The 13361-nt window shown below is 46.6% G+C and overlaps 1 protein-coding gene across 1 annotated transcript in view; it reads left to right on the top strand.

Annotated features, from left to right (window-relative positions):
• Window positions 1–8501: 8501 nt before the first annotated feature.
• Window positions 8502–13361, top strand: part of prokr1a (prokineticin receptor 1a) — a gene marked incomplete in the record, with an annotated part of 7255 nt that continues 2395 nt past the window's right edge. The window contains 1 exon segment of the mRNA XM_042227819.1: window positions 8502–10015. Within this exon segment, the coding sequence (XP_042083753.1) occupies window positions 9601–10015 (415 nt within the window).

The raw sequence follows: 13361 nt of genomic DNA, 5'->3' as shown, positions 1-13361 counted from the left end.
CACATCAGTGCTTCCTGTGATGTCGGCTGTTAATTTCCTCAGAGATGCCTGCAGGGGTTTATGGGATTGTGGAGCTGTAAGTCAGCCGTGACGGGGTGGGATCGACTTTTGGTATTTTATTGTTTGGTCTCACGGTGCAGGCCGTCTGAAGAACAGCGACACGTGGAGCGTTTGTATGAGGGCCTGTAGGAAGCACAGCCTGTATATAAAAGATGGAGGTGGCAACCTTGACCAAATAGTCACACACTGGCGTGTAAAAGTGAAACCTCGACACCTGGAACTGAAACATCATCACAAGTGGACTGACTCAAGTTTGGAGCCTCGAGTGGCCATCAGAGGAACTGCAGACGCTGTAAAAGCCTCTGATGCAACAGGTTAGCGGGGGAGGGAAGACGAATGTGATGTCATGCTGCTCTGGTGCTCTAACCTGTGAAAACAGGTGAGCAGAGAACGAGTGCTCGTCACAGGAAGTCGTGCAGCCGTCGGGACATCGTTCTGCCAACTTCCTCTGTTTAAGCTCCTCCCTCTGAGTGCCTGACACGGCGGTACAGCTGTGGCTTAGACTGGGTGAGATGTACCTGTGCAGCTGTGATGTCGTCTCTGTGTTTAGGAAGCCGGTGTGACGCCTGAAGGTCTGAACCAATGAGCACAGGCCGGAGAACATTTCTGACTAAGAATCATCATAGATTTAAATTTGAGCCAAAACTAAAGACTGAGCTCCAAATCTCATCAGGAAACAGCAAATAGGCTTTGCAACCACGTTACTGCCCTCTGGTGGCCAGCATAAAAAGTGCAGGTTGACTTTTCAGGCCCCGAAGCTTCGTCCATATCTGACACATCGATGTGAAGAGCTGAAGATGCAGCTGACATTTGGAGGAAGAAGCTTGTGGGTCTTAAGTTTAGATTAAAAAGTTTTCAAGTTTTTGTGACTTTAGGAGCTTAAAAGAGACATAAACACTCCAGTGAGGCCGAGCGTTAAACCTCCGACTGAATCACACCCTCGACCAGAAGATGGAAGGCCACCTCAGGTTTTATGTTTCATTCAGAGTTCATCCTCCGCCTGTGGAGAGTTTCCACCCCCGCGCTGCTTCAATTTATCTGCCTCTTTGGCAGCTGCAGGAAAATGAATCAAAATGTTTGAGTGCATCAACAGAAGTGAGCGGAGAGCAGCCACGCTGAGACACGCACGAGGAAATCTTTCATCCTGGATGGAAAACGCATGCAAATGATCTTTATTCACTGTACGCTGATAAATATGACAGTCACATTAATAAATAACCAGCAGAGGAGGCGGGAGAGTGTGCGAGGCCTCTGCTTTTTAAAACACAAACAATAAATGTTTCAAAGTACACACTGTGTCTGCGTTTGAAGTAATGTGAGTGCCCAAAATGAACCGAACCCATCAGATGGGTGTAAAGAAGCACTCGCTGTAAAAACATCAGCAGCATCTGCTGTTGATGGGATATCAGCCACAATTAAACTGGGCCCGTGCTGTACTTGTGTCTGCCCCCTGGTGGTGGAGACGGGGACAAAGATGGACGTAGCTGCCTTGACGTCTCTTTTTTTTAATGAATCCAGATTTGAAGCCTCGAGGTAAACGTGCCCGCCGTTGCTGTGCTGGTTGCAAAAATGGAGCTTGGACGAGGAGGGGCGGGTCTAACTGTGAAACCGGATGCTCATTGGCCAATGACAAGTCACAGGATAATCGTCCATTAAGAATCCTGGAAACAGGATCTTATCTTACGGTCTGTGCATTTTGCAGACGCCAAAATATCATAGAAGTTCTAAATCATCATCATCATCATATGAAAGTGTTATACACACTCAGAGGCTCATATATATGTGTGTGCATATTTCAGATTAAGGACAGACAAACCTGTAATTGTGTCGTATAATTTTGATTTCTGTCTGCACAAATGTAAACATGCGCACAACTCCATCAGAAAGGAACGTGATGGTCAGTCGGGAAGCAGGTGACACTTTAATGTTGTCTGCAGAAACCAAGTGGCAAATGGTCTGTATTTGTATAGCGCCTTACTTAGTCCCTAAGGACCCCAAAGCACTTTACACATCCAGTCATCCACACATTCACACACTGGTGATGGCAGCTGCATTGTAGCCACAGCCACCCTGAGGCGCACTGACATATGGGCTCAAATTGTGGTCATAAATATTTTGTACTTGTAAATCAGGATTTTTATGTGTAAAAAGAATTTGTGTGTGGCCAAAAAATCTGTGAGAAACTCAAGTTTCAAGTTACAAGTACGGATTTTGACCCTATTTTTCTTCCCTTTCATCTGATTGGTCAATGTCATGTCAATCACAAATGTAACAATCCAATCAGAGAACAGATGGGTTTGGCTGTCGAGGGGCGCTTTTTTGAACTGCAGGTCTTTGAAGGGAATAAATGCCCTTTTACATGCCAACCCAGCGTTTTCCTTCATCACCACGAAGGAAAACAGTCTGTGGTCGTCCGAGTTTGGTGATTTTTGTGTCACAGGTCTACGTGTTTAATAGGGGTGCAACGATATTCGTATCGATATTGAACCGTTCGATACAGTGCTTTCGGTTCGGTACGCATATGTATCGAACAATACAACATTTGTAATTTATTTTATCAACTTTCCTTCTGACGATGCTGTCTGTGTTGAGCGCTCAGTGAATCTGCGTTCGACTACTCCGCCTAGGGTCGACAGTGCAGCCTAGGCGGAGTAGTCGAACGCAGATTCACTGAGCGCTCAACACAGACAGCATCGTCAGAAGGAAGAGCGCAGGGCAAGCTAGCGAGACAGAAGTTAAGCTCTCCTTACAAGATGGACCTCCCCCACCCTCATTCAGATCTGGCGTTTGGAATTATTTTGGTTTTCATGTGACGTATGACCCTGAAGGTAAGCGAGTCATGGACTAAAGTAAAACAGTATGTTGGATGTGCCATGCAATGCTCAATTACATTGGTGTGAACTAGTGTGTTAGCGCAGTTAGCTCGTTAACGTGTTGGCCGTCTAGCCCCATGCACGGAGCGATCGGCGGTAGCTCGTTAACGGAGATTTGCCGTGTTGTGGCGTTAAGGTCATTTCAACGAGATTAACCTGAAAGCACTAGTGGGAACACAACGAATATGACTGCACATTTACGCCGACATCATCCTAGTGCAAAGACAAAAACAACAAGCATGCTACTAACTTTAGCCGAGTCATTTAGACAGCTGTTAGCACATGATTCTCCTTATGCTGCTGAGAATATAGCCCAGAAGAAGCGGATAGTATAGCTTTTATTTTGGAAAGAGACATTTCTCTGTAATAAACTCTCTTTTCCAAAGATGAGTGATTCCTCAATCAGATACAGGGCTTGCAATATCGCTAGCCCGACGTCCCGGAGCTAGCGATTTTTTCAGTCGGGCTACCAAAATCTATCTCTCCCTGCCCGTCGGGCTATTGTACGGAAAAATATATGTCAATGCTTTTGCATTCTTTCAGAAATGTAGCTGGGTAATTATGTCATTGGCATCGGTGAGCCACTGTCAATATGTGACATATTGAAATCGCGTTTGAATTTGCGCTTGTTTTTTTGCTTTCGTGCGAACTGTGTATAGAGAGCGACAGCACTGATCTGTGAGTGATGATAATTTGTGCACCAATTCCTCTGACATCGTCTTATTAATCGTTAGCTTACTATGCAAACATGACAAGTGAAATCTCCCGCAGCTTAAACATGTGAGAGGTTGATCGCGCAGAGAATCGCTGAGCTTATGTGAGTGTGTGTGTAAAAGCAGCAGGATATTATTTTCAGTTCTGCTGAGCCAAATAAGACAGGTCAGGGTGAAGAAGTGACAGCCAAAGAAAAGCTTACCACAAAACGGAGAAGTTATGACAAATCAGACTATAAGGCAAAAAGAAAGTGCAGCTTTATGGTTTCATGGACAAAAGAATTTCTGTGGCTGCAATATGATGAGCTAAATAACCAGGGCTGCACATAAGTGGTCCGCAGGTGCGCATTCGCTGTCAAAATAAAAAACACGCACAAGGGTTAGGGTTAAATTTAAAAACTGTACTTTTGAGTTAAAATATATATTTATAATTTTAATAAATGACAAATTAAAAATGCATGAACATTTTTTTGTATCGAAAAAATATCGAACCGTGAATTTTGTGTATCGTTGCACCCCTAGTGTTTAATACAGGGACTTCCACAGCCTTTTCAACAGCGCTGCGGACCGCGGGGTGGGGGCGGGCAGTGTTTTGGAAATGACAGTCTTCATTACAAAGCTTTCTTCGTTATGAATTAGCATACATGTTTTTATTGAACATTTGAAGAACCAGCAAAAAAAACAAACTCTTGTAGAGGACATAAAGTCAGAGATAGAAACGACAAGGAGCAGGTGCATCTAGTACAGGTAGAGCTGCTGCAAAAACCCACAGAGCCCAGCAGCCAGCAACAAATTCTGGATCCTTTGCTTTTAGTTAGCAGTTAGCATTAGCAGCACATCCTGCGTCCGATGTGAAAGGACTTTTATGCTGCGCACTGTGACTCAGTGAAAGTTAGGGGACCTAGCTGCTATCGGATATTTATATAGAGATCCTCTAGCTTCAAACCCTTCAAGGAGTTCAAAAAAGCGCCCCTCCGACAGCCAAACCCATCTGTTCTCTGATTGGATAGTTAAATTTGTGATTGACATGACATTGACCAATCAGCTGAAAGGAAGAAAAATAGGGTCAAAATTCGTAGTTGTAACTTAAAACTTGAGTGCAGAGTTTCTCATGTAGTTTTTTGGCCACACACAAATTTTTTAACGCATACAAATCCTGATAGTACAAAATGTTTATGACCACAACTTGAGCCCATACTGACAGAGTGGCGCCACCTCTGACCACCACCAGTAGGCAACGGGTGAAGTGTCTTGTCCAAGGACACAACGACCGAGACCGTCAAAGCCGGGGATCGAACTGGCAACCTTCCGATTACAAGACGAAGTCCCAACTCTCGAGCCACGATCGCTCCTACAACCACATCAGACGCTTGAGCCGCTGCCACAGGTGAAGGCTGGGGTGTAGATGGGCAGGTAAAGCTGATGTTGACACCACCTCTTGTTCAGTCAAAGGAGCTTGCAAAGAAAAGCGTCTGGACTTCTTTAAGTTGCTTGAAGACGTTTCACCTCTCATCCGAGAAGCTTCTTCAGTTCTAAGGTCAAATGGTGGAGAGTCCCAGATATAAACCTAGTGGGAGTGACCCCCCACAGAGGGACAAAAGGACCCCCTGATGATCCTCTAATCACATGAGCCAGGTGTGAAACTGGGTGTGGGTCCCAATCAGCCAGAGTTTCGGGTGAGCTCATTGTGAAACTTAGCCCCACCTCATGTTCACCTTGCCATCACTCTGAGAAAGACCCTGAAGTATCTGAACTGTGTGAACTAAAGTCACAGGTCTGCAGGAAGCTAAGTGGGCCGCACTCACAGGAGGAGAAGTGCCGTTAAATGAACTCCAAACAGGAAATCTCAGCCTGACACAGACGGGACCGACAGATCGTCCTGCCACAGATAAGCCTCATGTTAAACTCAGTTTTAATGATCGATGTTGATAAAGCAGCAGATCATATCAGGAAACCAGAGGATGAAACAGGAAACAGTCAGTCGGAGACCCTGCAGCTCATCAGGTGGGAGTTTCCTGTGGGTGGGCGTGTTTGTTTTACACTGAAATCTTGGATTCACTGGAGTCAGTCGTCTGGGTTCCTGTGAAAAGCTCTGGTGGTGCAGGTGTTTAGCTGGGGCCTCTGTATGAGCGATTACAGCCTGACGTGATGCTGAGAAACAAAGCCAGCAGCAGTTTGTGGACCTCGGAGCAGATCTGGAGTCAGTCTGGTTTTCGTCATCGCGGCAAAATCCCTGGAAACGGATGATGGATGTGTTTGTGTGCGTCAGTGTGTTTATGGAAGCGCCTGATGCTGCCAGGCTGCTCTCGGAGGTCCTGCAGGTCTCGTCAGCTTCATCGCAGAAACATCAAAGCAGAGAAACCAGAGACGTCTGAGGGTTTATGAGCAGTGGATGAATGCTGCGTGATGCTTTCATAGCTGACTGTCGGCTCACGGCCTTGTTTTCAGAGGTTGCTGATAATGGAGTCGCCGGGGTCGGGCTCAGAGTGGGCGCATTTTTCCTCCTTTTGATCTGCAGAAAACCCCAAAAGCAATGGTCGCGGACAGCATGGACACGGCCGTCCACCTGCACACAGACACATGAACTGTCTTCATGCCCTCAAAGTAAAAATGTTCGTCCCAGAGTAGGGTTGCAACTTTTTAGCTGTCAAGCACACACAGTCTGACGTGCCCGAGCACTATGCACAGCCAGCTGGGCGGAGTGTAAATATGCACCGTCTTCATGTTATAATAAAACTGTTGTAAAATGTTAGTGTTCAGCTTCTTAATACCTCGTTTTAAGCAATAAAGAAAAATGCAGTTAATGAAATATACGGAAATCACGCGAGCGTTTCCTTTGAAACAAAAACTGGTCAAATAGATCAGGAGCTAAAGTTCGCCGGGTTATTAGCTGCGCAGACCAAACAGCGCCTTATTTCTACGAGTCACGTAACACCTTCATGACTGGACGAAAGCTATTTGTAAGAGTGCCATCTGTTGGTCAGGACGTGGCACTGCAGGTCAGTATACGGGACATTTAAGGTGGAATAAAGGACGAACCTGCTCGTTGTACGGGACGTCCTGCTGTGCGTTGCCATGTAAATAGTTTGCATTTCATGTGTATGTACTTGCTAAGTACATGTGAACAGATCTTGAATGAAAAGATAAAACAGGAGGCCTGTCCCAAAGTCACGTGACAGCTCGAGAGCTCAGTAGTTGGTGGACTTGTGGGAAATGTGTAAGTATTTTATTTTTCTCACATAATTTAATGTTTGGTTCACAGGTAATTGTTGCATTAGAAATCACACACACACACACACACACACACACACACACACACACACACACACACATCACACACAGTCTTAACTAGGTCATATCCTGGTAATAACAGCAGCAAACAGGCTTCCCCTGTCAGAGGCGGTGGGGGGAGGGGGTGGGGGTTGGCGCTGTTCGTCGGGAGCGCGCCTGCTGCTCGCGCTCGTTTCTTTTCCTTCAGCAGAGCGGAGCGAGAAAGAGAAGCATTTTCAGGTCTGTATGAAATCCTTCCACATCTTTTATTTATTTCTCTCAGATCAGCTGATTTATTGTTAACAGGACTCACACCCAGCCTCGGGTCACATGGGGGGGGGGGGAGGGGGGGGTTACCCTCTGAAACTTTATTCTGATTCTGTTTTTATGCTTTAAAATCTGCTTTACACACTGTCAGTGTGTTTAATCTGTAGGATCAGAGACTCTCTGTGTGTTTCTGTGTTTCTGTCTCTGCTGCTGAGCTTTGATTTCTTAACATGAGGTTCAGGGGTTGAAATCAGGGGCCAAAAGTCTCAGAGGAAGGTTAATGCTTCATTTTTAATCTGCTGTGGAGGCAGAGAGGTCTCAGCTATACAGGCAGCAGTCGCTAAAAGATGCTCGGAAATATCTGATCCTGCTGCACCAAGTAGTGACAGGAAAACAAGGAATTGATCTGAACTTATTTGTTATTTTTATTTCTTCTTCACTGCATTTGTATCACAGCTTTATTAAAATTACGTTTTTTTGTGAACAAAATGTGAAACGTGAAAAAATTGATCATGTGTCAGCTGATATATTCACTTTATTTTTAAGACAAAATTTTCCGTTTAAATGTTTCTCTTTTTAAATATTTTGTATTATTATTTCTCGGTATTATCATTATGTTATCATATAATCATCATGCTCCAGTCAGTCAGATCCTAAACATTACAGCTACTTTTTGTAATTACCATCTGGAAAATACAACTCAGATTGTCACCAGCAGGGAGCAGCACTTAGCCAGCGAGTTTGTTAAAATGTCACCTTTTAGTCTTTTTCTAAACAGTGTTGCCTTTTTTCAGCTCACCATCGTAAATCAACACTTAAATGACTTAGACTCACTGCTCCCCCCTGTGGTACAAGCTGGTATTACAATGAAGTATATTTAGTCTAAAATACAACCCATGTCTGTTCATCCTTTGTCCAGTATATCCACACCCCCTCTGCACATGCTCAGACCACCTCCACCTCTCTGACTCTGAGGTGTCCCTCTGATGGACTCAGGTCCATCCTGCTCACCCCACCAAACGTCTGAACATCTTCAGCTCGACTCCACCGTCTCCAACCATCAGAGCAGGCAAGCGACCGTAGTCATGAATACGTTTATAACTAAAGTTTTGGGACATGCAAATAGTTCCACAGGGGTCTATTCGTTATTATTTTTAATAATAATTATTATATTATTATTATTAAAAATAAACATTAAATCTGTTAAAATATATATATATACACTGAAATTATTATGAGCACTAAAACATTAAGCAGACGTTAAAGCAGTGCAGTTTAATGTTGTGTTTTTATAATGACATATTGCATGAAAGCTTTTTAAACTGTCTGTTTCTCAGCGATGTAAGCTCCCGAGTCTGTTTAAAAGTATATGAATCAATAATCTGTGAAACATTTTAAAACAACAACGGCAGGAAAGACTCGTCCCCACAGGACACCGCGTGCTGCGCTAAAGGGTTAACGATGATGTGAGCAGCAGCTCCTTGCAGCACAAAGAACAATCAGGAGGCAGGTTGGTGAGAAGCTCCTGCGTCGAGTTTTCAGAGCTGAGATGCAACATTCCCCAGCCTGCAGGCGAATCTGACGACTGCTGCACACCAAATATCCTGCCTCACCACGAGCGGCCAACGACACGCTCCATCTGCAGCAAACACACAGGGAAAGAAGCCATCAGCGGTCATGGCAGTAATGGCTTTAGAAACACAGGCTGGCCTGAAGGGGGCGCTCTGTTATATGCATTTATGCTCCCAAACCACTTCCTGTTAATATCACTGTACAGGAACCTGCTATAATTCAGCTGCAGGTGCAGCAGGGGGCGCTGTTCCTAGACAAAAATATTTTATTTTAGTCTGTGTAAATTTTCTCACGCTGTCCATAAAAAACCCCCAGCGTTCTGCTAGTGCGTGCCGATTGGTCGGTTAATGATGTAGGACAGGGCGTTGCCGCGATGGTGGTTTCCAAAGGATCGTTAATATGTTACCTCTGAACTATAGCCACTGACTCAAACCCTCCTATTTAAAAATATACAGAAGACAAAAATGTTTGCCCCGTTCAGTCTGGATGAACTCGAGAGCGCCCCCTGCGGTGAGAAGCTCTGTGTTTGTGAGTCTGTGAGGACTAGCATTAGCCTCAACTGGCCGTTAGAGGAACTGCATCTTTTGGTGGGTCCACTTTTAGTCACTGCCAACCGCTAACCGTCAACCTTTTTATTACTGCAACCATGACAGCCTCTAGTTAGGGTCCTCGCTTCTCTGACCTGAGAACAGAGGTGAGCTTCACGACAGCGACCAGTCATAGAAAGGTGTTTTTGATCGGTTGAAACGTGAACTTTGGCCCCTCCCAAATTTCAAAGGTTAACCCTTGCCTTGTTGTCCGGTCCCTGCAGGCGCAGCAGTGCGAGCATGCTGACCTGATCCAAAATGTGCACCTCGACCAACAGCAGCTCAGTGCTGGTGGGCGTCTTCCCAGATTACGGGATTTCCCCAGACGAGATCTTGGACACCACGCAGGGGCGGGCCTTCTTCGTGGCCACCATAGTCATTGGCGTGGTGCTGGTGGGCATCATGCTGGTGTGCGGCGTGGGGAACTGCCTCTTCATCACCAGCCTCGCCCGCTACAAGCAGCTCAGAAACCTGACCAACCTGCTCATCGCCAACCTAGCCGTGTCGGACGTGCTGGTGGCAGCGATCTGCTGTCCCTTCCTGCTAGACTACTACGTGGTGAAGCAGCTGTCGTGGGAGCACGGCCTGCTGCTCTGTGCCTCCACCAACTACCTGCGCACCGTCTCGCTCTACGTGTCCACAAACGCTCTCCTGGCCATCGCCGTGGACAGGTGGGTTCACCTCCGGGAACACAAGCAGACAACACAGAGCCTCTGTTTGTGCTTCGGTTGGTTTGGCGTGTAAATGTTCCGTGTGAGAACATCCTGGGTAACGGCCGTTCGGTTTATAATATTGCTGAATCTCTGCCACAGCGTCAGCACTTAGAGCTGCCCCTCAGTGGGCTTCCAGAAGCTGCCCAACCAGAGGAAAACTGACTTACCCAGAGGGAGGTCTGAGAGTAGGAGGAGCTAAAAAGGTAGTGAGAGGCTCCGTAAAGGCCAGGATGTTTTATTACAGAATAGAAGTATGGAACAGAAAAGTCCACTCCTCTTTGAAATGATTGCTGATGTTCATGGTTTGGTCCTCTGAAACAACCATCAGGATCCTACCAGGATGGACGTCCTTACAGGTGATCCATTTAAATCTTAAATATTCACTTTGTGCCTGAAAGATGGACGAGGTCAGTACGACATCACTCGCTGATGAAGATCAGAGCGTCTGGAGTCCTTCTGACGGGATCAAAACCTCCAACATGAGCATCATGCTTCATCCAATCAGACGTCAGAGGAGAGGCTACACTGTAAAACATGACTGGCAAACATTACAGTAATACTGAGGAAATTTACAGGAAAAATATAGAATCAATACAACGTTACAGTAGTATAAATGCAGTCATATCCTGTCATTTATTTACAGTAACAGTGCTGCAAATTCAATTACTGCACAGTTACTGTAAAGTTTACTGTTTTTCTTGCAGCGTGGGCAGCATGAAGCCCACTGTGATCTTAAGTGGAGCTCATTGCACATTAAATATTAAACATGAAGGTTTTGTTGATTTACTGAGAACTCGTTAGTATCTGTAAAAACTGCCACATCTTCTTAAGCTGACCAGTTGGGCCATATTTGAGTTTTGCCGGTCCGATTCTGGGCCCTGGGCCTTACTTTGACACCCCTGTGGGAATGCTGCTTCTTTTAAACGACCATCAGCCCGCCCCGGGGTGGGATCCTTGTAATCTCAGATCAATCTTCAGAGGTTTTCTCCATTAATGCTTCCTGTCACGTGACCTCAGGTGTGCTTGAGCCGAAGTATGAATGATGTTTGAGTCACGCTAAGAAACCAGATAAGCACTCGAAACGTGTGAGTCGAAGCGTGTGGCGGCAGCAGCGAGGCCGCTGATGATGTGCAGGGTCCTGACGGTGGCTCCACATCAAGCACATTCCAGAGCGGACCAGCTGACAGACGGGGTTTACATTCTGCTTCAACAAAAGCAGCTCCCGTGTTTCTGAGTGAAACCGGGCAGCTCGCGCTCCGGCGGTCTTCCACGCGTCCTTCATCACGCCTGGCTGACGGCTGTTAGTGTTTCCAGAGAGCTTCTGTGTATCTGGGGACAACAAAGTGGTTCCACTTTCCTCGTTATCCTGAGAGCGAACACATCCAAACATCTGGCAGCGTGTCAGACCGACTCAGGGTACAAACACTTCTGCAGCTGGTAACAACACAATCCATTAAATCCAACCAACACGACTGCTGCTTCGCTTACATCAAAGCTCAGCTCCTCTGAAACTGCAAACACAGTCTTACATCAACAGAAACACCAGAACCCCCGAGAGGGGACATCCTGAAAAACTAAAGCTCCATTCAACCAATCTGATCCATTCAGGCAGAAATACCAAGAAAGAAATGTGTCCACAGATTTTAGAGGCGGAAAAGGAGCTCCGCCTTCATAACAGACAAGACGATGACAGCACTGAAAAACAGCAGAAAGATCTCTGACGTGTCCTCACAGTCCCAGGTTGAAACGTCCCGTGTCCAGACGGTGCCGTCAGTACGTAACCACCACAAAAACAGTCTTACTTTGTAAAAGAGCAAAACCTCCAAAGGGAACAGGATAAAAAGCCAAATCAGAGGCCCTGATAGGCCCTGATAGGGCCCGAGAGGACCCGGCAGTTTGGTCTGAGAGGGCCTGAGAGGACCTGAGAGGACCTGAGAGGGCCTGAGAGGCCCTGAGAGGACCTGAGAGGGCCCGAGAGGACCCAAGAGGGCCTGAGAGGACCTGAGAGGGCCCGAGAGGCCCTGAGAGGACCTGAGAGGGCCCGAGAGGGCCCAAGAGGCCCTGAGAGGGCCTGAGAGGGCCCGAGAGGACCCGAGAGGGCCCGAGAGGACCCAAGAGGGCCTGAGAGGACCTGAGAGGACCTGAGAGGCCCTGAGAGGACCTGAGAGGGCCCGAGAGGGCCCAAGAGGCCCTGAGAGGGCCTGAGGGGGCCTGAGAGGGCCCGAGAGGACCTGAGAGGGCCCGGCAGTTTGGTCTGAGAGGACCGTAGAGGCCCTGAGAGGGCCTGAGGGGGCCTGAGAGGACCCGAGAGGACCCGGCAGTTTGGTCTGAGAGGGCCTGAGGGGGCCTGAGGGGGCCTGAGAGGGCCCGAGAGGGCCCAAGAGGCCCTGAGAGGACCCAAGAGGCCCTGAGAGGACCCGGCAGTTTGGACTGAGACAGGCTCATCGTCCAGCTGCCAGTCCTTCTGGGTCAAAGTAAGACCAATGTTAGATTAATGCAGCGCTGCTATGTAACTGATGATGCACTGATACTGACAGCCGGACCTTTAGACTGTGATTCATTAAAAATCACAACATTAAAAAATCAGATGATTATGATTCAGCTGATTCAGGAAGCGTTGACTATATTCTGTTTGTTATGTTGATTTCATCATCCCACTGATGTTTGTATTCGTTTATAGTGATTCATTAAGGTATGAAGGAGATATTAATAACAACAAACCATACATGTCTGTGGCACACATGAGCAAAGGTACGCCTTTCAGCACGCTCTCTCCCCCGGTGGTCAAAGGTAAAATATAAGTTGCACTTAAAATCCTTTATTTTCTCAAAAATCGACAGTGCGTCTAATAATGCGGCGCGCCTCATGTATGAATCCTGGTTGTGCGTACTGACCTCGAAACGATTTAATGTGGTTAGAGACAAATGCAGTCGCATGGCAGGATGCTGTAAACGGACCAAACTTCAGTCAGGGAACAGCTGAGATCATCCATCCACAATACCAGGTTAGTCATTAATATACTGCAGCAACATGGGAACAGAGCCGCTGTGCTAGAATACAGCATTAATGAATCGATGGTACAGAAGTGGAGGAAGCAAGAAGAATGAGTGGAGTAGTTTGACTCATCTGTTTTGTTTCGCTTAATGTGCTTTATGGTCCGAAAAATACGGTAACTAAAAATTTATATTATCAAAGCTTCAGAAACCAAAAGGTTTCCGTGTTTTAGAAGCAGTCCGTGTGAAGGGCGCGAAAGCCGGCCCTCCTCCACCTGAGCCAGTTTCCCGTCTGTGTCTGCAGGTACATGGC

Source organism: Haplochromis burtoni, unplaced genomic scaffold (assembly GCF_018398535.1).
Source record: "Haplochromis burtoni strain Fernald_Lab_line unplaced genomic scaffold, NCSU_Asbu1 Contig_282, whole genome shotgun sequence".
Classification (NCBI taxonomy): Eukaryota; Metazoa; Chordata; class Actinopteri; order Cichliformes; family Cichlidae; genus Haplochromis; species Haplochromis burtoni.
This window is presented reverse-complemented; position numbering and strand designations above follow the sequence as displayed.